Source organism: Hippocampus bargibanti, linkage group LG13 (genome assembly GCF_051943395.1).
Source record: "Hippocampus bargibanti isolate YZ-2025 linkage group LG13, ASM5194339v1, whole genome shotgun sequence".
In the NCBI taxonomy this organism is placed as follows: domain Eukaryota; kingdom Metazoa; phylum Chordata; class Actinopteri; order Syngnathiformes; family Syngnathidae; genus Hippocampus; species Hippocampus bargibanti.
In genome coordinates this window covers 21,917,541-21,944,543 of record NC_142746.1, presented here as the reverse complement: position 1 = coordinate 21,944,543, position 27,003 = coordinate 21,917,541, and the positions used below count along the sequence as shown (strand labels likewise).

The 27,003-nt window shown below is 41.2% G+C and overlaps 1 protein-coding gene and 1 long non-coding RNA gene across 2 annotated transcripts; one reads left to right on the top strand and one right to left on the bottom strand.

The window, feature by feature from the left end:
* The first annotated feature begins 58 nt into the window (after nucleotides 1–58).
* On the top strand, nucleotides 59–4,656 carry LOC148889728 (uncharacterized). Its single transcript, XR_016116925.1, has 3 exons — nucleotides 59–267; nucleotides 1,357–1,541; nucleotides 2,834–4,656. It is a non-coding gene; the product is annotated as an uncharacterized LOC148889728 (long non-coding RNA).
* Nucleotides 852–27,003, bottom strand: LOC148889727 (serine protease HTRA1A-like). Its single transcript, XM_089012315.1, has 9 exons — nucleotides 26,068–27,003; nucleotides 19,041–19,140; nucleotides 17,592–17,796; nucleotides 5,849–6,043; nucleotides 5,263–5,295; nucleotides 4,663–4,777; nucleotides 2,785–2,842; nucleotides 2,554–2,649; nucleotides 852–1,528 (listed from the first exon to the last, which is right to left on the bottom strand). The coding sequence occupies exons 1-9, from the start codon at nucleotides 26,516–26,518 to the stop codon at nucleotides 1,360–1,362; spliced, it is 1,422 nt and encodes a 473-aa protein (XP_088868441.1). The 5' UTR covers nucleotides 26,519–27,003; the 3' UTR covers nucleotides 852–1,359.

Here is a 27,003-nt window from a genome sequence, read left to right as displayed (position 1 = left end):
GCGCTAGATGACCATGAAAGCGTGTAACCGAATTGACGTCGTTTTGAAAGGATTTTGACCGATAGTCTTCGTTCGCATTCAAGATATTTTTCAGTTTATTTTATTTTGTATTGATTAGTCTTTGTTAATTTCATACATAGATATTTCTTATGTTTTTATTTTGAAAAGCACCAACTCGTTTGCGCATGCTCGTTGGTGACATGCAGTTGTCCAACTCGTGTGAAGAAATAGCACACAACAAAAATCATAATAATAATCAATTTAATGGTAAGCGCCTTTCAAAACTCTCAAGGTCACTTTTACAGTCACGGGATAAAGTTTTTCTGTGGGTGAGCAGCCTAAATAGCCAGCCAGTGTTCACTCAACCCCAAAGTAACTCAAATAGATAGGGAGCTAGCTCGCTAGCTAATAGCACTTCATCGTCTTCTTGCTGCCCCCCTTTTTTCACTTAAATGTTACATTTGACCCCTTTGAGCCGCAAATATTTTAAATACTTCAGATTGTAACACAAGGTTGTGGACGATGTCAAACATTTATCAAATATTTTTCCACGTGAAGGAAAAGCAAGAGAGGATGATGGGAAGGTCATCCAAACGTGTGAGCAGTGGCAGCCACACGCGCCGGCGTCCAATCAACCCAGAAGTAACTCAGATAGAAAGCTAGCTAGCTAGCTGATAGATACAGTAATAATCATAATACATTTGATTTCTAAGCGCCTTTCAAAACTCTCAATTTTAATTTTAAATAATAATTTTTAAATAATAAAAATGACTTTTTTTTAATCATTCACTATTTATTTAGCAATGATTTATGAATGTTTATTTGTGGGTACAAATGAAAGCTTCAAAAAATGAAAGTCGAAACAATTTATTATCATCCAACATCACGTAACCAAAACACTCTACAGTACTTTTTTGTTTTGTTTCAATAAAAAAATAAAAAAGAGGTTAGAACACAATAATTATACACATTAGATGTGCTCAGCGAGCCTCGAAATAGCTTCAAAAGTGCACAGGAAGGCCTGACTCAGCAATAATATTAAAAAAATAAAATAAAGTAACGTAACATAACATAAAATATAAAATAAAATAAAACAGCTTCTTGTTATTGGTGGTGACACTAAAAGGGTAAAAACATGAAACACACACACGCACACACACACGCACACACACAAACACACACGAAAAATACAGTATGGCTTTTTACAGCAATCCATACAGTCGCTCATTTTCAAGGCACATGGCCAGAATGTTCCAGAATCTGGCAACTCACAGGAGAATGTTGTGTCCATAGAAATCCCACCCCCCAACACACATACTACCAACGGTGAAAAGTAGAACCTATCTGCCGTTTCAGAGGTCAAGGGTCGATCTCCACGGGAACCACGGTGAGGATGGCGTCCTCGTTGCCCCGGCGTACCACCACTTTGAGGCTTTTGTCCTTCTTGACGGCGGCGCTGACGTCGTTGGCCGTGGAGATCCTCTTGCCGTTGATGGAGATGATCACGTCGTGTTCTTTGAGGCCGCCGCTGTAAAAAACGCGTGAGGATCAAGTGTGCTCAGTATGCTGCGAAAATCAAGTGGGAAGTAATCCATAATCTAATCTCATCCACCCACCCATAATATCATCCCATCCATCCATAATCTCATCTAATCCAACCACCCATAATCTCATCTCATCCATAATCTCATCTCATCCATCCACCCATCCATCCATTCATATCATTTCATCTCATCCATCCATCATCTCATCTAATCCCATCCATCCATATACATCCATAATCTCATCTCATCCAATCCACCCGTAATTTCATCTCATATCATCCCTCCATAATCTCATCTCATCCATCCACCCATCCATCCACTCATATCATTTCATCTCATCCATCCATCATCTCATCCATTCAGTCATAATCTCATCTCATCCATCCACAATATCATTTCATCCATCCATCATCTCATCTGATGCCATCCATCCATATACATACATCTCATCTCATCCCATCCACCCATAATTTCATATCATCCCTCCATAATCTCATCTCATCCATCCAGTCATAATATCATCTCATCCACCCATAATCTCATTTTATCTCATCCATCCACCCATTCATAATATCATTTCATCCATCCATCATCTCATTTGATCCCATCCATCCATATACATCCATGCATCTCTAATCTCATCTCATCCATGCATCCATAATCTCATCTCATCTATCCATCCACCCAGCCAAATAAAACACATCTCTCATGATCCACCTAGCATTATCTGAGGCTCGGAAAGATACAAATCAACCCCCCCGCCCCTCCGCTTTATGATCAAAGGTGACATTGTCCTCATCAGGAAGTGGCTTGCTCGCTTGCGCACTCAAAAATAGGAACACTCGTCGCTTTTGTTTTAATTGAGCGCAATTTAAAAGACCCTCCATAACTATCGACAGACATGGCTTTGATTTGGTCAGTACTTCAAAAAGTACTCTGAGAAGTCTTAACCCCCCCCCCCCCATATGCGTCTATCCTTCAGGATATATGTGTGAAAACAATCACTCACACTGCAGCTGGCGTCTTTGCAATGACTTCCATGACATAAGCGCCAGAGGTAACGTCAGGGAAGTCTCGATGTCGACTCTTTAATTCTTTGGCCAGTCTTCAGTTATTCACGTGCATGTACAAAAAAAAACAAAAAAAAAGGGAAACAGATGTAAGAATAAAAAAAAAGAAAAAGGGAAGTGTGCATAAAGCGGAGTCATCAATCATGCAGGAAGCGTGCGCGTAAACGTACGCTGGGGTGAGAGTCATCATCCTTACACCGATGTATTTCTTTTTTGCAGCTGCCGTGCCTGCAGAGGGACAACAAGATGACACCATTCAGCTACATACAAATTTTGTCTTATACATAAAAGCGTTAGAAACCTTATACTTTCATCAGGAAAAGAAAAAGTTAATTCCTAAATGATATGGGTCTGGAGTTATATGATCTTGAAATGGAGGCAGCTGTACAAAATACATACATATTGATTTATATAGCGCTTTAACAACAGCGGAAGCTGTCACAAAGCGCTAACATGGACAAAAGGCAAATGCTGCCCCCTGGTGGAAGAAAAAAACATTGCCAGAGGTCTGACCAGCGCTTTATCGGCACCCCCCCTGCACGACAAACCAAAATTCAGAAATGGCAGCGAATGAGTCCAGCTAAAGAATCAGTCCACTGTGAAAACTATTTCCCAGAGATTCTCTTCGGCTTTACGTCATTGTGTCATTATCCTAGCATACTGTAAAAAGCTAACAATTCAGGAAGTCAGCTGACTTTTTATATTTTATTTTGGCGGGGGCTCTGTATATGTGAAGGACCCCCGACTGGACCATTTGAAACCAATCCAGATGGTAAAACCCGCCTCTTCCCGAATGATCATTGGGCAGTTGGCACAAAAAGGTGGCGGTTGCTATGGTGACGCCTGTCTTCTCAATCTGAGCCCCGCCCACATTATTTTGGGACGGCGCCAAACACAATCATCACCGTTGAACGGGCACCTTCTCGTCTCCAATTAGCTTGACTGACGACAAGCGGTTTTCCGAAAGATAACACAGCTGTGAAGTCGGAATTCTGCGAGTTGTTTTCACATTCCGCTTGTGGAAATAATTTTACGGTTACTATTAAACACCCTCCCCCCACCGCCCTGCCCAACCATATTCCAGACTGGAAGATGCTGGTTAACCACTTTCCTACCGGGTTTCAACAAACACCTTGGACAGTTTTATACGTAGAGTGATACCTCAACTCACAGACTTAACTGGTTCCCAGAAAGTGTGTGTAAGGTGAAAAGATTGTGTTCCGAACATTTATTTCTCATAAGAAACCATTAAAATGAGAATAATCCGTTCCCAGGTCCAGATTAAACACAATTTTCGGCCTAATAAGCCATAAAACAACACAAAATACAGTGATACCTCAGCTCACAAACTTAATTGGTTACCAGAAAGTGTGTGTAAGGCAAAAAGTTTAACTTCCGAAAATGTATTTCTCATAAGAAACCATTAAAATGAGAATAATCCGTTCCCAGGTCCCCATAAAACATAATTTTCTACTTTCTAAGCCTTAAAACTACACAAAACCTTATTTTATGTATAATAAATGTGCTATTGTATTGTAATTAAATAAATAAACTGTACAGTATAATAAAGTCATTTCATTTACCTTTGTGATAGCCGTTGATGTAGTTACCTCTTGATGATATCCGAGTGAAGTTGCGGTGCTTTCTCGGCGATAATACCCTCGTTCACAATGTCCCCTGCTAGCTGCTTTTCGTTAATCCAAATCAACAGAAGTTTTACAGCCTCTTATATTGCCTGAGAAGCCACACGTAGCAATGGTCGACTTAGCGTACTGGTACTGGGACGCTAAGTCACACAAACGCACACCTCGTTGGTGTTTTTCCATGATCTCCTTCTTCTGCTCGATCGTAATTTTCTTTTGTGTCTTCTTCGGCTTAACGCTAGCCCGTGTTGGGGTCTTTTTTGGTCCCATAATAGCAAAAGTACTCCACTCGATAACAAACCAAATCTGCACTCAAAGGGAGTGTGGAAAACTAGTCCGCCAGCTACCGTGGCGCTGTTCGACCGTATGGTTTGGTGTTCATCCGCCGAAAACTAGTCATCTCACCTCTGGACTGTCTGTCATACGACTCGGCCAGGAACTGCTGGATCTTGTCTGAGGGAATAGCGAAGGAAATGCCGGCAGTGACTTTTAATGTGTTGATTCCGACCACCTCGCCGTCCTGAAAAGGATCATTCCAAAGCCACCTGTTACATTCATTTACAAGGAAAGGCGCTCGTGTTCATGTCGTGTCTCGACAAACGTTAAACAATCAAGAATAGGACAATGCAGTTTGAAGGCTTTAACATCCTTTTACAATAAAAATAAAAACAAAAACAAGGACAAATAAATAAATACAATAAAAATAACAATAAAACTAAAATTAAAGACAAAACAAATAAATAAATGATAAATAAAATAAAAAACAAAACAATAAATAAAACATGAAATAAATAAAATAAAAACAAAAATAAGAAGAAATATAAAAAATAAAATAACAATAACAATAAAACTAAAACGAAAGAAAAAAACAAAACTAATGAATAACTAAAATACAAATAAAAATAACAAAACTAATGAATAAGTAAAAGTAAAGGTAAAAGATGTCTGAGGGTCAGGGTAAGGATCAGGATCAGAATAAAAAAAATCAAAATAAAACTCTCTTACCAAATTAACAAGAGGTCCACCCGAATTGCCGTACTGTCAAAACAACAATAATAATAATAATGAATAAATAGTTTTTGAGGTAACTGTATGTTAACTCATTCACTGCCATTCATGAATTCATTCGGGAATTAAAAATATGACTTAGGGTGCCATTCCCGGATTTGTTGTTGTTTTTTTCTTGTTTGGGTCCCGATAAAGCGCAGGCCGTGGCCTCTGGCAATGTTTTTCAATTCCACAAGGGGGCAGCATTTCCCTTTTTTCCATGTTAGTGCTTTGTTCCAGCTTCAGCTGTTGTTAAAATGCTATATCAACCATGATGTACGTATTGCATTGTATTTTGGGCAGCCGCCCTCATTTCAAGCTCATATAACTCCAGACACATATAATTTAGGAATTAACTCTTTCCTTCTGATGAAAGAAGAGAGTCTAAGGCTTCTAACGCTGCATTGAATATTTATGTCGTCCTAAAACTCAACATTCTATGGCTCCTGAAATTCGAATGACAATGACAAAAACCCTGGCACAGGAGCGGCCACATTTTGGCATGGCCGTCTGGCAGTGAATGAGTTAATGGCAGACCACGTACATTGATGATGGCGTCCGTCTGGATGTAGTCCATGTCAGAGTTGCTCAAACCGAGCTCGCGGCCCCCCCTCTGGGTGGTGCTGACAATCCCCGTGGTGACGGTGTTCTGCAGGGAAAAGGGGCTGCCAATGGCCACCACGAACTCGCCCGGCCTCAAGTCTGACGAGCGGCCCAGCAGCAGCACGGGGAGCTTCGTCTGCGGCGTCGAGTAACATACAACAACACAAGGCGCTGGATTTGATTTGAATCGTGACTGTTTGGAAGATCTTGCGAGGTGCGCTACAGCTGTCTGCTATTTTACAATGGTTGTTACATTTTATGCTTCGCCAACGATTATCCAATCAATCATCTATGAGACATTTACAAGTACTGATACCTTGGTTTACGAACCCCTTGGCTTACGAAGTTTTCGCTTTACGAACGTTAAATTTCTGAAAATGTTACCTTGGCATACAAACTATTTTTCGGGATACAAACGGAGCTGCCACAATGAGTGATGTGTCGTTCGCGAACGAGCCAGTTCTAACAAGAAAATGGCAGCCGGCTTGTTTTGGTCCTCTATTCCCCGCCCCCAGTCGTCAGTTAAAGCCACGTGATTGGTCAAGAACGCAGCCGTGAGGGGGTGAGGGTTACAGACAGAGAGAGTGAAGCCATTCTCCAAAAAAGAAAATGGCAGCCGACATGGATGGTTTAAACATTAAAGAGACAGGCAGACAACAGAGAGAGAGCGAGTGAGAAAATGGATGGAAAACAGTGAAATTTAGACTTGTTTCAACTTTGGTAGTTCAAAGGCAGAGTGTAGCCTGCAAGGTTAAAATTCCCATTAGTCAGGCTCCACAAATAACCCGCACAAGCCATCTGTAAACTTGATGCAAAAAGCTATCAACCCAGCTAAACAGAACACAATTGATGAGGAACTAGGTAAAATGATAGCAGAGAAAGCACATCCAAGGGATCATTCCTCAAGATTGTGAAAGAAGAAGGCTACGTTTCTCATCAAGCGTTTAATGCTGATGAAAGCGGCCGCTCCATTCCATCAAGCCATCAACGACCATCACAAAGGGCAATAAAACCACTTTATTATACAGTACAGTTTATTTGTTTTAATTATAATACCATAGCACATTTATTATACATAAAATAAGGTAGATTTTGTGTAGTTTTAAGGCTTATTTAGTTGAAAATTATGTTTTATGGGGAACTGGGAACAGATTATTCTCATTTTAATGGTTTCCTATAGGAAATTAATTTTTGGGATACACACTTTTCACCTTACACACTCTATCTGGGAACCAATTAAGTTCGTAAGCCAAGGCATCACTGTATCACCAGTTTTTAAAGCCCCTTAGACTTGGTCATGAAGATAGAAAAAAAACTGTACGGGTGCATCCCACTGGACACTCCCATACAAAAACATTCACTCCTTTTTCCCACAACATTCCCGCAACCGGCGTGGGATGCTAAAACGTTAGCTTCCGATGTTCTGCAATGAAAAGCTTCGCTGACAAAGCGTTTCTATGTTGCTGCACGTGCGTGGAAAGAGATGGAGAGAAAAAAAAGACAAAAAGTAGCTTGTGTAGGTAAATAATGACAGTGTGGCTAGCTCAGTTACAAACCAAAGAGCACGGCAGCTCACGCTAAAGACGCAGACATAGAGAGGAAGGTTATATTTATCCCCTTCCATGCTGGTGAAATCATCTCATGCTGCTGGGAAGGCTGCAGTTAAACCACATCACGATGCTGCCATTTCACCAACACACTCGCCTCTTGCGTAAGGAAATAATAAGGGGTACTTTTGTGTCCATTCCAGAAGAACAAAACTGCAGGATCCCCCCCTTGCGGATGATGTTTGGAGTATGGCATCGAAGACCATCTTCTTTGGGCGCTCGTATGTAACGAAGAGTGGAAATGTTTTGGTGGCAAAAACATGTATTAGTTTCACCGATTAAACAGGAAGTCTGCCATTTTGGTTTGAGGCAACCATTTTTGGGGCAAATGCAAAATGGTACATGAAGAAAACCAAGCTAAACTTCGATTACATCCGTGACTGAAATTAAATAGGAAATCAGTTACAGTGAGACCTTGGCTTACGAACCTAATTGGTTCCCAGACAGAGTGTGTAAGGTGAAAAGTGTGTATCCCAAAAAACATTTTCCCATAAGAAACCACTAAAATGAGAATAATCAGTTCCCTGGTCTCCATAAAACATAATTTTCAACTAAAATAAGCCTTAAAACCACACACAACATACCTTATTCGATGAATAATAATTATGTGTTTTAATTTCAGGCAGACATTTTGTGCCATTTTTTTCCACAGATGATCCCAGATCAGAAACCGGTATCCTTGACATGGTGTTCGCTTTTCTATTTATATTAATTCTAAGTGTAACATTATGTGCCGCTTGAATGTTAATGATGTCCACGTGAGGCATCAGGTGTTCTAGTAGGCTTTCCTGACATTTATTTTACATTCGAGGCAAAAGCTGGTAGTTTGACTTGAACAGACTCCGTCTAATTTGGAACTTTTTCGAATTCACGAAGACTAGTTTTGCTGATGAGTATGGTTATGCTACTAAATACTGTGTATTTATTTAATTTGTGCCATTTAGCGTATTAGCTAATTATCTATCTAGGTAGCTAGCAATTAGCTATATAGCTATCTAGGTGGCTAGCTATTTAGCTAGCTATCTGTTGGCCATCTATTCACAATCTACTGACTGGCTGGCTAGCTATCTATTTAGCTTTCTATTAGCTATATACTGTAGCTATGGAGTTGGCTAGCTATCTAGCTTGCTATCTGTTGGCATTCATTAAAAGTGCGTCTTATAATTCAGTGAATTTTATATATGGAAAAACCATTTAATATGTCATTCATTGAAAACACATACTGTAGCTATTTATTTACTAACTATTAGCTATCTATTCGCTAGCTATTGGCTAGCTATTAACTAACTATTAGCTATCTACTCGCTGTCTAGCTAGCCTTCTATCTATTTACTTCCGGGTTGAATGAACCCTGGCGCTTGGCTGCCACTGCTCACCCACAGATTTAACGTATCCTGTGACTGGACAGTAACCATGAGACTTTTGAAAGGCGCTTATAAATAAAATGTATTATTATTATTATTATAGACAGATGTCCGGCGCGAACTTACCAAGCCATTTTGGGTTTGAAGCAGTCAATTTAGGTTAAATTCCGCAGTGTGTGTTTTGACAAACGCACACTGAGTTAGTGGTGTTTGGGACATCAATTCTTACACAGTGGTGGGGAATCAAACCTGTCACCGTCATTGCTTGGAGACCACCGGGTCCGTCGGGACATTGTGGCGTTTCGTCTGGTCAACGCTGCGGCGCGAAACGCAAACTTGATACCTGCACACGCAAACACACCGTGTGTTTGTGTGCGTGTTTGTGTGTGTGTGTGTGCGTCTGCAAAAGTAGGCACCCCTGACAGTGTTTGACATGTGCAAACACACACAGACGCCGGACACGAGTAGTAGTAGTAGGAGTAGTCTCTATGGCAACACAAACACAGACAAACACAATGTACTGCTGACCATTTCAAGACCATTCGAACAAAAGGTCCAAAATAATAAACTAGAAAAGGGAAAAAAAGGGGAGGAATCAAACATTACGTTATAAAGTTTAAGACAACCAGTATTTGGTCCTGTAAAACTCCTTGCCGTCGGATTATCGGTGGGTTGTTTGGAAGGTCATTTTTAAGCTAACCGTTAGCCATCACTTGCGACAGTCTATGGAAAGACTGTAGACGGGCAAGTTGTTTGGAAGGTCATTTTTAAGCTAACCGTTAGCTATCACTTGCTATATGGAAGGACGGATAGACTGACGGGTGGTTAAATGGACTGATGGAAAAACAGACACATAGATGGACGAATACGCCAGCGGACAGATGGATAGCATAGCTATCACTTGGACCCATTGACCACCACCCCCCGAAAAAAAAAAAAAAAAAACTACTAGCCTTCGGATTATGGGCGAGTCGTTTGGAAAGTAATTTTTAAGATAACTGTTAGCCATCACTTGCTATATAGAAGGACGGATAGACTGAGGGGTGGTTGGATGTACAGATGGGAAAAACAGACAAATAGATGGACAAATAGACCACCGGAAAGACGGACCCATTGACCAAACCCGTCAAAAAGAGCTACTAGCCTTCGGATGACAGGCAAGTTTTTTGGAAGGTAAATTGTAAGCTAACTGTTAGCCGTCACTCGCTATATAGAAGGGCAAATAGACCGAGGGGTGGTTGAATGGACCGATGGAAAAACAGACAAATACAAGGACGAATAGACCGCCGAACAGACGGACCCATTGACCAAGCCACCTCCCCCTCCCAAAAAAAATAATCCTCCTGACACTCACTGCGGCTATCTAAGCCAAGATACACGAACCTTTCACCCAAAGACACAGTAAAACGATGGGAAGATGGCAATAATGGACACCACAAATTACAGGAAGAGAGTGTGACACGAGTGAGTCAGGTCCAGAAGGACAAAAATAAAAAAATAAAATTCAGCAAAGCAGATGAGGGCGAGTCACGCAACGGAATACGTCTATCAGTGTCGGAATTAATTCATTTCGGATTTTATTCTAGGCGGTGGGAACAGGACTGGACATACTTTCCTAAATTAGACAATCCTGTACATGTCCAGTGAACATATTTGACTGGATTCAAGTGACAAGTTGATTCACTGTGGTCCAAAGTGAGTGGAGAAAACTGATATCCACTTACGGTATCCGGGGATTTGCTTGAAACTTGATGGTGAAGACCTGAGACCTACTTATGACTTGCACATATGTGACCTAGTCCCTCCTCTGCAAGCCGTCATGGAAAGAAGGAACATGTGTGTTAAAAGGTTTATTAGCTCGGTTGCCTCAAGGCACCGTGAAAAAGAAACTAACTCCTGTTTAATGGAAGCCAGATGCAAATGCAGCGTCGTTGTTTATGTGCTACCAAAAGCAAACGCTACAATCCTGGTCCAGTAGACTTTTGTTACAGATATGTAGTAGAATTGTTCTTTTTTCTCCAAAATTGTGTTTTCCTAATGTGGATGGGTGTCTGTTGCGTTAGACTAGATTCTGTACCAGACTTTATTGGACTCGGTTGTACTGAACTGGACTCTGTTCTGTTGTCTTTAACCACAAAAGGCTCACTTGTTCTCAACCGAAACTTCGTTTGTTGTCTTAAACTAGACTGACCCCACTTGTCATGAAACTATTGTCAAAACCTGGCATGGAAACTACTATCCCAAACTGGAAGGGACCCACTATTAAGTCCTAAGCTATTTTAGACTCTTAATAGTATGTTAATGTTTTTATTGTCCAATGGAAAGGACTTTGAATCACCCGCCCTGTTGTTAAACTGCGCTTTACAAATAAACGTGCCTTGTCTGTTGTTGCGCTAAATCGGATTGGACCCGCTTGTCCGAATCTGACTTGGACTCCTTTGTCCTCAACCGGACTGGACCGAAGATCTTAATCAGGAGCATAATCTGTATTTCTAAACGAGGCTGTACTCTGTAGTTCTGAACAGAAACATCCTCGATTGTCCCAAATATGACAGGACTACATATCCAAAACTCAACTGTATTCAGTTGTCCTGACCTGGACTGGGTCATTTTGCGCTAATCTCTATTCTGTTGTCCTAAACTGGACCATACTTGATCGTTGTAACCTGGACTGTACTCAGTTGTCCCAAACTAGCCAAGTGTCCTGCGACAAAACCATCACAGGTTTTAGTCAGATCCGCCCTCACACCATGACCACAAAGCTAATCTAGCTAGCCCACGCTAACGTTGTTGACAACACGCATAAAAGCACTTGGGGTTTCTTTCCATGTGGATCTACTAAAAGTCCAGCAGTTCTCAGAAGAAGCTAGCATCTGCGTTTGATGTGTTCAGGCTCTGGCGAAAGGCCGCAAAAGGGGAGCCCTTTGAACTTCCCAAATCACAATGATGAGAAGGAGATGAGGCATGGTGCGGCCATTTTCTTTACCGTCAAACGTGTACTTATGTGGAACGCTTAAGTGATGCTGACCGACCACATGTGACGTGACCCTGAGCGTGGGTGGATACTGTGTGTGGACAAGGATGTGTGGATTTGTGTATGTGGACAAATGTATACACACACACACAGGCACGTCTGAGAATGAGTAACGACCGGGAGGGAGATTTTATATCCCTGACTCAGTTTGAACGTACCAGAGAGGCATATTTGCAGGATGGAGCGTCATGGTGAGACTTGGTATAAACTCCAAGTGGTGTCCAAAGACCAGTTAAAAAGCAAGATGGCCGCTATTTCTTTTGTTTGATAAATAAATACGATGGATTCCTGTGAGAGATGTTTGGTTGGACACTGTGAACAAAGACTCGAAGACAGGAAGATTGTCTTTTACTTCCGGCGGTATTATTATGAATATTATTTATTATGTATTATTTACATACATATTTATTTATTTATTTATTGAGAGTATATGCACATTTAAGTGATACATTAGTAAAACATACTCTTATTGATTTGAACACCACATCCCTGGACATCCCAAGCATCAACGTCCATAAAACAACAGAACATAGACATAAGAATAGGTTGACCTTTCCGTGAACTAATAAATTTGTAACCTGGCTTATGAGCTCTTCCTGTGAAGGAGTTTCAAGTCGTAAATTGCTTCGGTGATAAATGAGTTTCCCAAATCCTATATGATGTACTGTGAAGAAGTTTATCAAATCCTAAATTAGTCCATGGCCAGATCTCCTACGTAGATGACAGTTTAACAGGCTGTGTCTGTTCACCTCAGATTGACCACAGGTTTTCTGTGCTTCCATTGTGGGCCTTGTGTTCGGCGGCCAACTCAGCATGGGATTTTTAAATCCATCAATGCCAGATTCGACTCAGTCGAATCAGAAATAAAACATCAGATGGGCCGTCATGCATCCCCTTTAGCCTTGTAGCCATTTTGTATCTACTGGAGGGTCAACCTCGCACCACACATGGTTAAAAAAACAAATGAAGGCCTCCTCTGAGATAGATGTCTCCCGTGAACTATTCGTGGTTGCTTTTAACAATTCTCCGTTGAACCCATAAAAGCCATGTCGCTCACTCAAGAGCAGTTGTACGATCGAACGCTAGCTACTCTGCGCACTTGAACGAGTTCCTTGGAAAAGTGTCTCAATCATAACTCACTGCAGTTTGTTCAGGTTAGTTAAGTCTTAACAACCACGACACCGTTGTGGTAAAGTCTTTCCGAGAACGTTAAAAAAAATATATGAGTGTTATATTTAGTCTCCTTTTTTTTCTTCGTGGATTTTTGGAGGTGTTTGGTTACCACGAGACAAGAGATGAGCAAAAGCCGGGGGTCAAACAGAGGGAGAAAATGAAGTGATTCATTCGTTTTGGCCTGTGGATGAAGGTCTTTCCACTGGCAGACACACTTGAAGCCCTCCGTGTCCCAACCGAGTCGTCTTGGACTCAAACACACGCGCATTACAGTATACACATATTTTTGTCCACAGCCACTGATTATCCAAGAAATGTGAAGTCTCGTATTTCCTGAGGAAACGTTTATCCGATAGAACAGATAATAAGACCATGGCCGGAGCACATTGCATATACAGTAGTGATGGGAATAACAAAAAAATGGCAGCCGACTGTTTTTGTCCTCTATACGTGATTGGTCAAGAACGCAGCAGTCAGTGCGGGGAGGGTTAGACATTAAAAAGACAGGCAGACGACAGAGAGAGGGTGAGAAAATGGATAGAAAACAGTGAAATTAGGACTTGTTTCAACTTTGATAGTTCAAAGGCAGAGTGTAGACTGCAAGGTTAAAATTCCCACCAATGCAAATTTCCCCATTGTGGGACGAATAAAGGTTTTCTGATTCTGATTTTCTGAATCAGGCTCCACAAATAACCCGCACAAGCCATCTGTACACTTGATGCAAAAAGCTATCAACCCAGCTAAACATAACACAATTGATGAGGAACTAGATAAAATTATGGCAGAGAAAGTACCTACAAGGGATCATTCCTCAAGATGGTGAAAGAAGAAGGTTACATTCTTCATCAAGTGTTTCATGCTTTAATTTAATTCACAATGCAAATCATTCGTGATCAGTTAAGTCTAGTGCTCAGCTGAGGAGAACAATGAGCAGCGAAGCTAATGCTAGCTAACAAGACACCAAGATGAGCAAGCATACTATGTCATCATCTGTTTCATTTTTTTTCTTTCTCTGTAGACATCTTTCAACATGCAAACTGTCCAGGCCAAGCGTTTGCGGGCTTTATTCCGGTCGTAAAAATCATGTTTGGCCTTCAGAAATGCTAAGCTATGCTACAGAAGCCAGCCTGTAAAATGCTCTACTCCGCTATTTATGACAAAGTCGACGCTTTCAAGACTTTCTGAGGTTGCGTGACACATGAATCAATTCCAAGCTGCTACCCAATGCGACTGCGTGCACTTTTTTGAGTGAACTAATGATACGATATGATACTTTATTGCATCTTTATTTTTCAATGCCACGTGCCACGGTGTTCACAGAAAGCCTCAAAGACGAAATAGACCATCCATTTTCTGGAGCAGCTGACCGCATTTCTGCCTTTTTCTCTCCCCCCCCCCCCCGTTTCTCAACCCCCTTGTCCTCCCATAACCACATTTCCCCTTCCCCAACACCCCCACTCCTCCAATTGCAGTCTCCTCTGAAGTTCTAGACTTAATGTATTCCTCAGAGTTGAAGGGCTTGCCCGCAAAAGCTCGGGAATGGAATCAAGTCCACTTTGGACAATGAGACAAAGAAGTCTTTGCATTCTAGTGCCGAAGTTTGAGGTTATGAACGGGGGCTCAATAAGCTCATTTATGTAAGAATCCAGAGTCGGAATACACTCAAATGCAGTGTATTCTCTCTCAGAGAGTGAGAAAATGGATAGAAAACTGACATTTGGACTCATTTCAACATGGATAGTTGAAAGGCAAAGTGTCGACTGCAAGGTTAAAATATCTCCACTGCGAGACTAATAAAGGCAAATCCAATCCAATCCAATCAGGCTCCACAAATAACCCGCACAAGCCATCTGTACACTTGATGCAAAAAGCTATCAACCCAGCTAAACAGAACACAAATGATGAGGAACAAGGTAAAATTATCGCAGAGAAAACACCTACAAGGGATCATTCCTCAAGATGGTGAAAGAAGAAGGCTACGTTCCTCATCAAGTGTTTAATGCTGATGAAAGCGGCCGCTCCATTCCATCAAGCCATCAACGACCATCACAAAGGGCAATAAAACCACTTTATTATATAGTAAAGTTTATTTCTTTGATTATAATACTATAGCACAATTATCATACATAAAGTAAGGCATATTTTGTGTAGTTTTAATGCTTATTTAGTAGGAAATTATGTTTTATGGGGACCTGGGAACGGACTATTCTCTTTTTAATTGTTTCCTATGCAAAATACATTCTTGGGATACACACTTTTCACCTTACACACTCACTGTAGTTGGTAACAAGGATCTTCTCACGACAACAAAACAATAAAATAAAATATACATAATATGTTTTAAGGCTTAGAAAGTAGAAAATGATGTTTTATGGGGACCTGGGAACGGATTATTTTCATTTTAATGGTTACTGGATCGTGAGAGATGAGTGCAGTGGATGCCTTGTTGTTTCAAACCTCCTTTTTTTCCCACCAGCGATTGTGACATGACGCTGGATAAGTGGTTAAGCGCCGCTGCCTCATCACAAGCACCGGATTCCATGTTTTGGCCTTCCTGTGCTGAATTAGCACGTTTTCCCGCAACGCTGGTGTGGCTTCCCCGCAGCTGCCCCAAAAACACGCTAGGTCCATCCAACACTCTAATTTGGCCTTTAGTGTTGACATAAACACCCAAGTCAACTTTGATCCGTTCAATTTATATCAAGTTTGTCCTTATTAAACCCAGAACTGTGCGGCAACTGAGCTAACGACAAGGCGTGGTGGGAGTTTGAGTCATTTGAGTACATATTTAAAAAAAAAATGCTTTAGAATTTTTTTTTTCTGTCTTATTTTATGTTCAAGTCAAGCTAACCACAGAAAACAATGGTTGAAATTAATCCAAGGCCTTTTCCCAGCGGTTAGCGGTTCATGGCTAACAGCTAGGATACCTGTCAGCTTATGTGTTTTCAAATAATGTAGGGCATACTACAACTTTTAAAAAAAGAAATTAAATTGTGAACCGATCTTACAAAGACCATTTTGGCTTCAATCCAGGTCGTCTCAACTGCTGTTAGCTAACGACAATGCTGCCGCTGATTGCTACTATTGTCACAGCAAACCAGCAAAAGTAATCCTCAATCGTATACAGACGCTCCCCAATTTACGAACAAAATATGTTCCGAACGGTTGTTCGTAAGGTGAATTCGTTCATAAGTTGCTATATTTTGTATGCAATGTATGTTTAAGGCTTATATAAGTATATTTAAAGTTTATCTAAGTATGTTTAAGGCTTGTATAAGGTAATCTGTATTGGTTTGTAGTGAAAAATAAACATTTGATAAAATATATGCTGTATAAAGATATGTACATGTACGAATGGAAAGAATACTACATGTTATGACAAAAATGTTCGTATGTACCGTTGTTTGTAACTCGAATGCTCGTAAGTAGGGGGGGGGGGGTCGTCTGTATATTTTTTTAATCGCTGTGTTGGATTGATAAAAGCATAACGTGCAAATGCGCGGTAAGCGGTCTGCATTTCCGCTTGTTCGCATTTTTTTAAATCATTTTAAATAATGTACGCCGTACTACAACTTTTTTATGGGAATTGTAAACTTTTATAATGGCAGCTATTAGCCAAAGTTGACAGGTACGAGCTAGCCAGTACACTCTGTTGGCTAACAAAAGCTGTAAAATTTCTTTTTGAAAGCAATTGAGTAAAAAAATACACACATTCCCCTACTTACAAACAATGGTACATACGAACATTTTATTAATAATAAAAAATATATTTTATGAAATGCTTATTTTTCAGTACAAACCAATCAGGTTACATATACAAGCCTTAAACATCCGTATATAAGCCTTTAAACATACATTCCAATCAAAATATAGCACTGAAGCAACTTGTGAACAAATTCACCTTACGTCTGTGTAAGCTCTCAGTCATACAGGAGTGGTCCATCGATGAGAAGGTTTCTTCAGCCGGCATCTGTACTTCTTTGAGAAGTACGGATAACGGCTGAAGAAACCTTCTCATCGAGATTCACCTTACGAACGTCTCTCGTTCGTAAGTTGGGGAGCGCATGTAACTCAAACACACTTTGATGTTGACAGCCAAATTGAAAACGACCATAAAGAACCAAAAAAGACACAAAACTTTCGGTATTTTCTGCTTCAATACCAGAAAGAATAGCACCATACTTAAAAAGAAGCTAACGCTAATCCAATAACAACCCCCCACTTCTACTTCTTCGGGGCCACACCTGGATTCTCACTTTCCTCCGACGGTATTTTTTTGTGATTTACGGCAAGTCGACAAGCACCTGTGCAGTTAAAATGAGGAACGACACAGCAGAACGGTCCCGTAAGTTGATTTAGAAGAATAAGGTCAGCAAAAAATGACGTAGTGGACATGAAACTCGAGCTACATCGCTAATAATCCCACGATGAGAGTTAGAACGGGGTTTCACGATATTCCGTGATGCAATTCGATGACCCCATAGCAAAAATGTTCTTTGTACTCACCGGCGCTTCGATCTTGATGAGGGCGATGTCGGATCGCTCATCCACATCCTTGATTTTAGCGTCGTAAATGGCGCCGCTTTTGAGTTCCACTTTGACGCGATGCTTATTGGCCACCACGTGCGCGTTGGTCACGATCTGCCCGTCGTCGGCCACCACGAAGCCTGAACCGCTAGCCACGGCGACCTCGCGCTTAGAGTACGTCATCCTGATCAGGAAAAACAACACAAGTGAATGAACATTTATGATGACAACCATCATAAAAATAACAGCTGAGCCGGAGTGAATTCGGCATGAATCCATGTTCACTCATTCATGTGCAAAAATGTGTCCACTGCAGTGCCAGGGTTTTTGTCACTTTCACTCAAATCACTCAAGGACCTGGAGAATATTGAGTTTTAGGACTACATAAACATTACATTCAGCGTAAGAAACCTAAATTTCTGAAAATGTTACCTTGGCATACAAACTATTTTTCGGGATACACACCGATCTGCCACAATGAGTCATGTGTCGTTCGCAAACGAGCCTGTTCTAACAAGAAAATGGCAGCCGGCTTGTTTTGGTCCCTCTATTCCCTGCCCCCAGTCTTCGGTTAAAGTCACGTGATTGGTCAAGAACCCAGCAGTGAGGGGAGGTGGTTTAAACATTAAAGAGACAGGCACACGACAGGGAGAGAGTGAGCAAATGGATAGAAAACAGTGACATTTTGACTCGTTTCAACTTTGATAGTTCAAAGGCAGAGTGTAGACTGCAAGGTTAAAATTCCTTTTTCTTTAAAATTCATTAATCAGGCTCCACAAATAACCCGCACAAGCCATCTGTACACTTGATGCAAAAAGCTATCAACCCAGCTAAACGGAACACAATTGATGAGGAACTAGATAAAATTATGGCAGAGAAAGCACCTACAAGGGATCATTCCTCAAGATGGTTAAAGAAGAAGACTACGTTCCTCATCAAATATTTAATGCTGATGAAACCGGCCACTCCATTCCATCAAGCCATCAACGACCATCACAAAGGTCAATAAAACCACTTTATTATACAGTACAGTTTATTTATTTCATTATAATACCATAGCACATTTATTATCCATAAAATAAGGTACATTTTGTGTAGTTTTAAGGCTTAGAAAATTAGAAAGTAAAAAATTATGTTTTATGGGGACCTGGGAACGGATTATTCTCATTTTAATGGTTTCCTATGGGAAACACATTCTTGGGATACACACTTTTCGCCTTACACACTCTGTCTGTGAACCAATTAAGTTCGTAAGCCAAGGTATCACTGTATTTGGATCGGAAAGAGCTCCGCAGACTGGTGAGAGGGTGCTTGGGTCCACAGACGGGCTCTAAAATGAAAGCACACCCCCCACACACACACACACACACACGTAGAATAGAAAAGAAAACACACACACAGACACACACACAGGTGCGTGCTTCTTACTTGCGGTAGAGCTCAATGTGAACCACAGCTGGCGCAATTTTCTCCACCACGTCCGCAATGAAGTTGTACTTGTGTCTCGGGCTGTCTGGGTTGTCCTGAGCTGGAAATGAAAAGTAGGACACATATACACACACACACACACACACACACACACACGCACACACGCACGCACGCACGCACACACACACACAAAGTTGGATATGAGATGACTACACACAAACTTTTGCGAGTCAAAAACCGACACGCTGCAGTGACGTAAGAATACAAACAAATTGTCTTTGTCATCCGAAAGGGAGGAAATGACAGTTTTGGCGCGACGCACACTGTCTGACACACATATAACGACATTGCATATACAAGTACACACGCAGGACACGGATACACACATGCACGCCAACACACAATCACACACAAATGCACACATACACAGACTCACACTTACAAGTCCCCACAACTACCCAACCACACGCACACACACACACACACACACACACAATAAATAAAAAACAGAACCACACACATACACATGCACACACATGTGCGCACACACAAAAATAACCTCTGGCATTTGTAACCTTCACCTTCAGCCTTATCGCACCCACCTTGGTTTTAAATATTCTACATTTCTTCAAGTGCCCCTCATACAAACACACACACAAATTCCTGTTTCAATAGTTTTGTGAGGTCCGGATAACTCCAGAGAAGGAGTTGCTGATAAGTTTAGAGAGGAACAAGTGTTACATTTGAGCACTAAATGTCACCCCATTTCCCACGTAGACTTCTTTAAAAACAAAGAAATAAAAAGTGGACTTGAAACTGAAATAACAGGAGTGAGGTTTCTGAATGGGTACATTCAAAGTCCTCACCCCTGTTGTGAATTTGGTTAAAATATCGTTTTACTTTTTGTGGTATGAACTTTTTCTTCTCATTAAACACGCACACACATAAACACACACACAGTGAATAAAAAGTGTGTGTATCCGAGTGAAATGAAAATACACACCAAAAATAATTTTGGGTGAAGATGTGAGGACCTCTCTGAAAGTCTAACAGATGCATATATAGACCCTCTAGAAGCCTTTAGAATGACAAACGTGAGAAGCGGCCAAAAGGTCCTCACTGGTCAAAAATGTCCTCACTACGTACGGTATAAAATGTTTGTGGTCCTCACAAGACTAGTCATACAAACACACACACACACAGATTGCTACCTTCCCCAGTAGCATCCCACTGAGCAAGTATTCATTTCGGTGGGCAAGTCAGGAAACGTCTGGAGGGTCCACCTGCTAATTATGCTCTGGAACAGTTTTTTTCGCAGCCAAGATGAAGAAATCAAAGGCGTTGGCGCTTTGATTTTCCCCAAAATGTCAGTCATTAGCGCTCCCCCAAAGGAGATCATTTGGTGTCCGAAGCCTCCATTAAAGTCTCGTACATGAAAGCGCGGAGATGAGATGTTTAAAAAGGGATGAGAATTAAATTCAAGTTCAGATGTGAAAGGGGAGTCACGACTGTGTCTTCACTCTCACCTGACGACAGACACAATGATACGTTTGAAGGAAGTGGCTGATCCGCCCATCCGAGGAAGTTCATTCCGCACACGCTCGGAATTTCACGTGTGAAAAGGGAGCCGAAGGGAAAGATTTTCATTTGTTTTCTTAATCCCGATTCTTGGAGTTGAAGTCAAATATTTGAGCAGGATTAACATTTTGAACGCGATGACTTTTATCTGAGCTTGAAATGGGGGCGGATGTACAAAATACAACACAATACAATACATATATATTCAAAAAAACATTTTTGTTCTTATCCTGTGACTGTAAAGTGTCCTTGAGAGATTTGAAAGTCTTCTTTCATCAGAAAAAAATAGTTAATTCCTAAATTATATGGGTCTTGAGTTATCTGAGCTAGAAATGGGGGCGGATGTACAAAATACAACACATACATATTCAGACAAATATTTTCTCTTTATCCTGTGACTGTAAAGTATCCTTGAGAGTTTTGAAATACCTCTTTCATCAGAAAAAAACAGTTAATTCCTAAGTTATATAGATCTGGAGTTATCTGAGCTAGAAATGGGAGCGGATGTACAAAATACAACACATACATATTCAGAAAAATATTTTCTCTTTACCCTGTGACTGTAAAGTGTTCTTGAGCATTTTGAAAGACTTCTTTCATCAGGAAAAAAAGTTAATTCCCAAGTTATATGGGCCTGGAGTTATCTAAGCTTGAAAGGGGGGCGGATGTACAAAATACAGTAAAGTCTCGTTATATCGATATTCCCGGGAGTCGGAAAAAATATCGATATAACCGGACTATCGCTATATCCGATCCTGCGGCATGTAAATTTTCTCCTTGCGTTCATAGAAATAGTATCGTAATAAGCAGTACTATCGATATAACCGATATCAATATAACGAGACTTTACTGTACAACACAATACAATATTCAGAAAAATATGTTGTTCTTATCCTGCGAATGTAAAGTGTCCTTGAGAGTTTTGAAATAGTTCTTCAATCAGAAAAAAATGAGGTAATTCCTAAGTTATATAGGTCTGAAGTTATCTGAGCTTGAAATGGGGGCGCATGTACAAAATACAATACAATACATACCTATTCCGAAAAATATTTAGTTTCTTATCCTGTCACTGTAAAGTGTCCTTGAGAGTTTTGAAATGCACTTCTAAATTACTAACTATAAATTAATAAATTACTAACTACATTATTATTATTATTATTATTATTATTATATAGCGCTTTAACAACAGCCGAAGCTGTCACGAAGCGCTAACATGGAGCGGTCTGACCACCGCTTTATTGGCATCCCACCCTGCAAGAAAAAACAAAAACCCGAAGTGGAAGAAGTCAGCGAGCGTGGTCACGGTTCAGCATCGTGTAAGCGTTTGACATCTGCTCGGCGTAAAGCGCCGCTAGTGATTAGCGGTAACCGCGTGTCCTCCGCGCGCGGCGAGATCCCAAAACAAATTCCTCGGGTTGGCATTTTCCGCCGTTGCGTCGGAAATATTTTGCAGCGTCTGGATTTCAACGCCCTTTTCCCGAGAAACGCTCCCCGATTGCCCCGTTTCCTCACTTCACATCGCAGTCACGCCTCCGCGTAATCCGTTTAAAAGCATAGTTGGCTAATTTAAGATAAGTAAATAAAAGTATAATATAAGTATAACACTTTTGGAATTTTACAAAGTAAAAGTATAAGTAAAAGTAAAAGTTCAAGTTCAAGTACAAGTACAAGTTCAAGTACAAGTACAAGTACAAGTACCAGTACCAGTACCAGTACGAGTACAAGTACAAGTACAAGTACAACACTTTTGGGATTTTACAAAGTAAAAGTAAAAGTAAGAGTATAAGTATAAGTATAAGTAAAAGTACCCCCATTTCAAGCTCAGATAACTCCAGACCCATATAACTTGGGAATTAACTCATTTTCCCTGATGAAAGATGACTTTCAAAACTCTCAAGGACACTTTACAGTCACATGATGAAAACCAAAATATTTTGTCTGAATATGTATGTATTGTATTGTGTCGTATTTTGCACATCTGCCCCCATTTCAAGCTCAGATAACTCCAGACCCATATAACTTAGGAATGAACTCTTTTTTTTCTGACGAAAGAAGACAGTGTCTGGTTTCTTCCGCCGCATTGAATGTTTATGTAGTCTTAAAACTCAATATTCTGTGGGACGGGCCGCGTTTTTCTTCCGTCGCCAAGCAAAACGTTCCACGTTTCACTGCAGCTGTGGAAATTCTCGCTGCAGGAGCTTCCAAAAAAAAAAAAAGAAGAAGCCAGTCGTCCTCGCCGCAGGCGAGCCAACCAGATCGTCTCCATCTTTCTCGCTCACGAGCGACAAACAAACGACAGGGTCCACCCGAACCGCCGCGCCCGCTGGCCTTTTTGATGTGCCCGTCAAGCCGCTAGCCCGGTTGCTAATTTAGCGTTTTTCCTCTCCGCCGTTTGCCCCCCCCCTCGACGAGGAACGATGGCTTCCAATCAAAGGCAGACGTTCCGTCATGTGACCGCCGAGCGTGATTTACGGCTTTTGAGGTTACAAGCGGCGGATCTTGAGAAGGAGACGCAGACAGAAAAGGCTTGGTTTCTTTGGGACGCCGCGGGAGACAACAGGTGTTGGATGCTCGCCATTCAAAGTGCGCCTGCTTCGTCCATTCGGTCGGTCGGGAATGACCCGAAGGAGATGGGCAAGATGTCAAAGCGTTCTGGTAGAAAGGGGTCGCAAAACCTTGTTTTTTTTTAATCCAGGGATCAATCAATCATTTGCATCCCGAAAGGCCATTAGGTGATTGAGATAAATTACATGGTACAGTGATACCTCAGCTTACGAACTTATTTGGTTCCCAGAAAGTGTGTGTAAGGCAAAAAGTGTGTCTTCCAAACATTACTTTCGCATTGGAAACCATTAAAAATGAGAATAATCTATTTCCAGGACCCCATATAACAAAATTTTGACTAAATAGTCCTTAAAACTACACAAAATACACATTATTTGATGTATAATAAATTTGTTATTGTATTTTAATTAAAGAAATAAACTGTACAGTGATACCTTGGCTTACGAGCTTAATTGGTTCCCAGAAAGTGTGTCTCCCATAGGAAACGTTTAAAAATGAGAATAATCCGTTCCCAGGTCCCCATAAAACATACTTTTCTACTAAATAAGACTTACAACTACACAAAATATACCTTATTTTATGTATAATAAATGTGCTCTAGTATTATAATTAAAGAAATAAAATGTACTATGTTATAACGTGGTTCTATTGACCTTTGTGATGGTCGTTGATGTAGTTGCCTCTTGATGATATCCGAGTGAAGTTGCCCTGCTTTCTCAGCGATAATACCCTCACTCACAATGTCCGCTGCTAGCCGCTTTTCGTTAATCCAAATCAGCAGAAGTTTTTCAACGGCTTCTATTGCCTGAGACCATTGCTTAGACAACACAGACAAACCCTTAGCCACACGTAGCAAAGGTCGACTTAGCGTACTGGGACTGGGGCGCTAAGTCACACAAACGAACACCTCGTTTGTGTTTTTCAGTAATCTCCTTCTTCTGCTCGACCGTAATTTTCTTTTGTGTCCTCTTCGGCTTAACACGAGCCTGTGGTGGGGTCGTTTTCCATCGCAAACAAAGCAAAAGTATCCACTTGATAACAAACCACATCTGCACTGAGTGCACTCAAAGAAAGTGGGTGTGGAAAAGTAGTCTGGCAGCGACCGTGGCGCTAACATACATTCATTGATTATGTCTTCGTGGACATATGAGATGATATCAAAAGATGGAACTGACAGAAATTTTTCGTTAGCCTTGGATGTCGCTATCAGTGTCTGATATCGGCAGATATCGCAATTGGTATCGAATTTTAAGGGCTCGGATGATCGGTGAAAATTCACACGGAGGCAGATTTTTTTGGGTCATTTTTATGAATGAAATACACCAGCCTTACTTTGAGAAGGCGCTTTAAATCGATTTTCTGGATCTCGTAACCGACTCCGAAGTTCCGCTGTCGACGAGTAAGCCAATTTTGAGTTTGGAACTCCGCTGATTCGAGTAAAATGCTTTTCACATGACGTTCTTATGGAGTCCAGATCCACCATTTTAGGTGGAATAACATTCCTGTCTGCTCAGGTAATTTACTCTCTCGCCGTCGGTGTGTTTCTGATCAAGTCGATGAAATCCACATGACCACCGCGTGGCATTGAGCTTTACGTTACGACTTCATCCGCCAAGTTGAAAAAAAAAACGCACTGGAGAAAAGGAGCTTGTTGTTCTAACCCACGACAAGCTGGCACGGCGTGTCACTGACGCCACTTCAAAAGCACCCAGAGTCCATTCATGAGGTTAGCGCTCGTCCGCCATTTTGCGGGTATTTCAAGAAAGGAAATGACATGGCGGAACGTCACATGGGTGATTTTCGGCGCGTTGTTGTTGAACTGTGACTGTCACCATATGTTAGCCTGGTATGCTTGCAAAGTCTATTCAGATCAGATGCCAGAAATGAAGTACAGTACAGTGATACCTTGGCTTACGAACTTAATTGCTTCCCAGAAAGTGTGTGTAAGGTGAAAAGTGTGTATTCCAAACATTCATTTCCCATAGGAAACCACTAAAATGAGAATAATCCGTTCCCCGCTCCCCCATAAAACATAATTTTCAACTACATAAGCCTTAAAACTACACACAATATACCCTATTTTATGTATAATAAATGTGCTATGGTATTGTAATTAAAGAAATAAACTGTACCGTATAATAACGTTGTTTTATTTACCGTTGTGATGGTCATTGGTGGCTTGATGGAATGGGTAGCTTTTTGCATAAAGTGTCTCAAGGAGCTCTGGGTTGTACATCTTTATTTAATTTTTAAAAAAATCATGAATATTCTAATGTCTAAATATGTGAATTGGACTTTGTTTTATTTAAAAAATACTTATTTTATGTTTTGAAATCAAAATAGACCCATGTAAGGACACCATATTGCGATCTCATTGTCTAAATGTTAAAATTTACAACTAATTTAGAAATAAAATGTAAAAATATTTGTCATGAATATTCTTATGCCTAAATATGTGAAATATACTCTATATACAAAAAGCAAAGCTACTCATTTTATTTTATTTGTTTGCAATTAAAATAGAACAACAATGTTTTCCAGCTCTCCCAGGAGCAACACAGCTGATTCAAATGATCATCTCATCAGCCAGCTCTGAAGCAGCATCAAAATGTTCCTGATGATTTGAATCAGGTGCGTTGCTCCTGGGAGAGCTGGAAAACAGGCAGGACGGCGGCCCTCGAGGGCCGACTTTGGACACTCCTGCCATAATGTGAACTGATTGTTTACTTTTTTATTTAAAAAAATAAAAGCTACTTATTCAATGTATCCATTTGCATTAAAAATAGACCAATTTAACCATAAAATCTGAATGCTCAGTGGGCCGAACTCCAACATGGAGTGAACCGCGTAAGGCCCGCGGGCCACAAGTCGGCGACAGGTGTACCTTTCCCGCAAGCCCCGCGCTGAATGAAGATCACCGGCGGTTGCTGGAGCTTCTGCGCCCGGCGACTCACCCTCTTCAGCTCACAAATGTTCCGGTAAGACACCCCGTCGCTACCGCAAACGGGCTCGGTGGCTTCGCAGGCGCAAATGCCCGTCTTGCTCCTCCGTCTGACGGTGGCCGTGAAGCCCACTCCTCCGGACACGGAACACTCCAAGCCTTCTCCGCACACCGGGTCGCCGAGTTTCCCGCTGCCGCTACACGCTTCGCCTTCGCCGGACGCGCACACCGGGCAGCACTGGCAGGCGTCGAGGGTCTGTCCCGCCGGGCAGTCGGACGATGGAGGTCGGGGGCACATTGACTTGTCGCAACGCGCCGGGCAGCCCACTACGAACCGGCCGCTACTTTGAGCGTCGACCGCTAAAGCTAACGTGGCGCATAGATACCAAAACATGATTGGAAAACTTTTTGGGGGGGGTTGTTTTTTTTGTGTGTCTATTTGTTGTGCGGCGTGTTGTAGTGTTGCCGGTTAAAAGCTGAGGACGACTGAGGAGAGAGAAAAGAAATTCCAGCTGACTTTACTCTCGGCTGGCTCTGATCCAGTTTCTGTCTCTCTCTCCCCGTCTCTCAGTGTCTCTCTTCCGCTTTCTCGAGCGACACAGTAAAACTACTCTTGATTGGCTGAACTTGAGTGACGTCACCAAGCCAAAACTCAATCACAGACAAATTATTCAAAATTATAAAAACAATTATTAAAAAAATATTCAAAGCCAGTCTTTTTGATTGATTTACGTTATGTTTTGTTTGCAGTGTTGTTAGTTTCTTTTACTTTGTTTGTTTGCATGCCGTTTGAATTAAAAAAAATACATCCACTAAAACCAACGGTGTAATTTGGAGCGGCACCAAATTTAACATCGAAAACCGCCTTTGATGACCTCA

What these genes read in the sequence shown, in the direction of transcription:
- LOC148889727 (XM_089012315.1), bottom strand. Translation starts at nt 26,518, where the DNA reads ATGTTTTGGTATCTATGCGCCACGTTAGCTTTAGCGGTCGACGCTCAA. An exon ending in GCGCGGGGCTTGCGGGAAAG is followed by an intron (nt 19,141 to 26,067) that starts GTACACCTGTCG and finishes TTTCATTTCCAG; the next exon opens with CTCAGGACAACCCAGACAGC. An exon ending in GCAAAGACGCCAGCTGCAGT is followed by an intron (nt 1,529 to 2,553) that starts GTGAGTGATTGT and finishes CGTTTTTTACAG; the next exon opens with CGGCGGCCTCAAAGAACACG.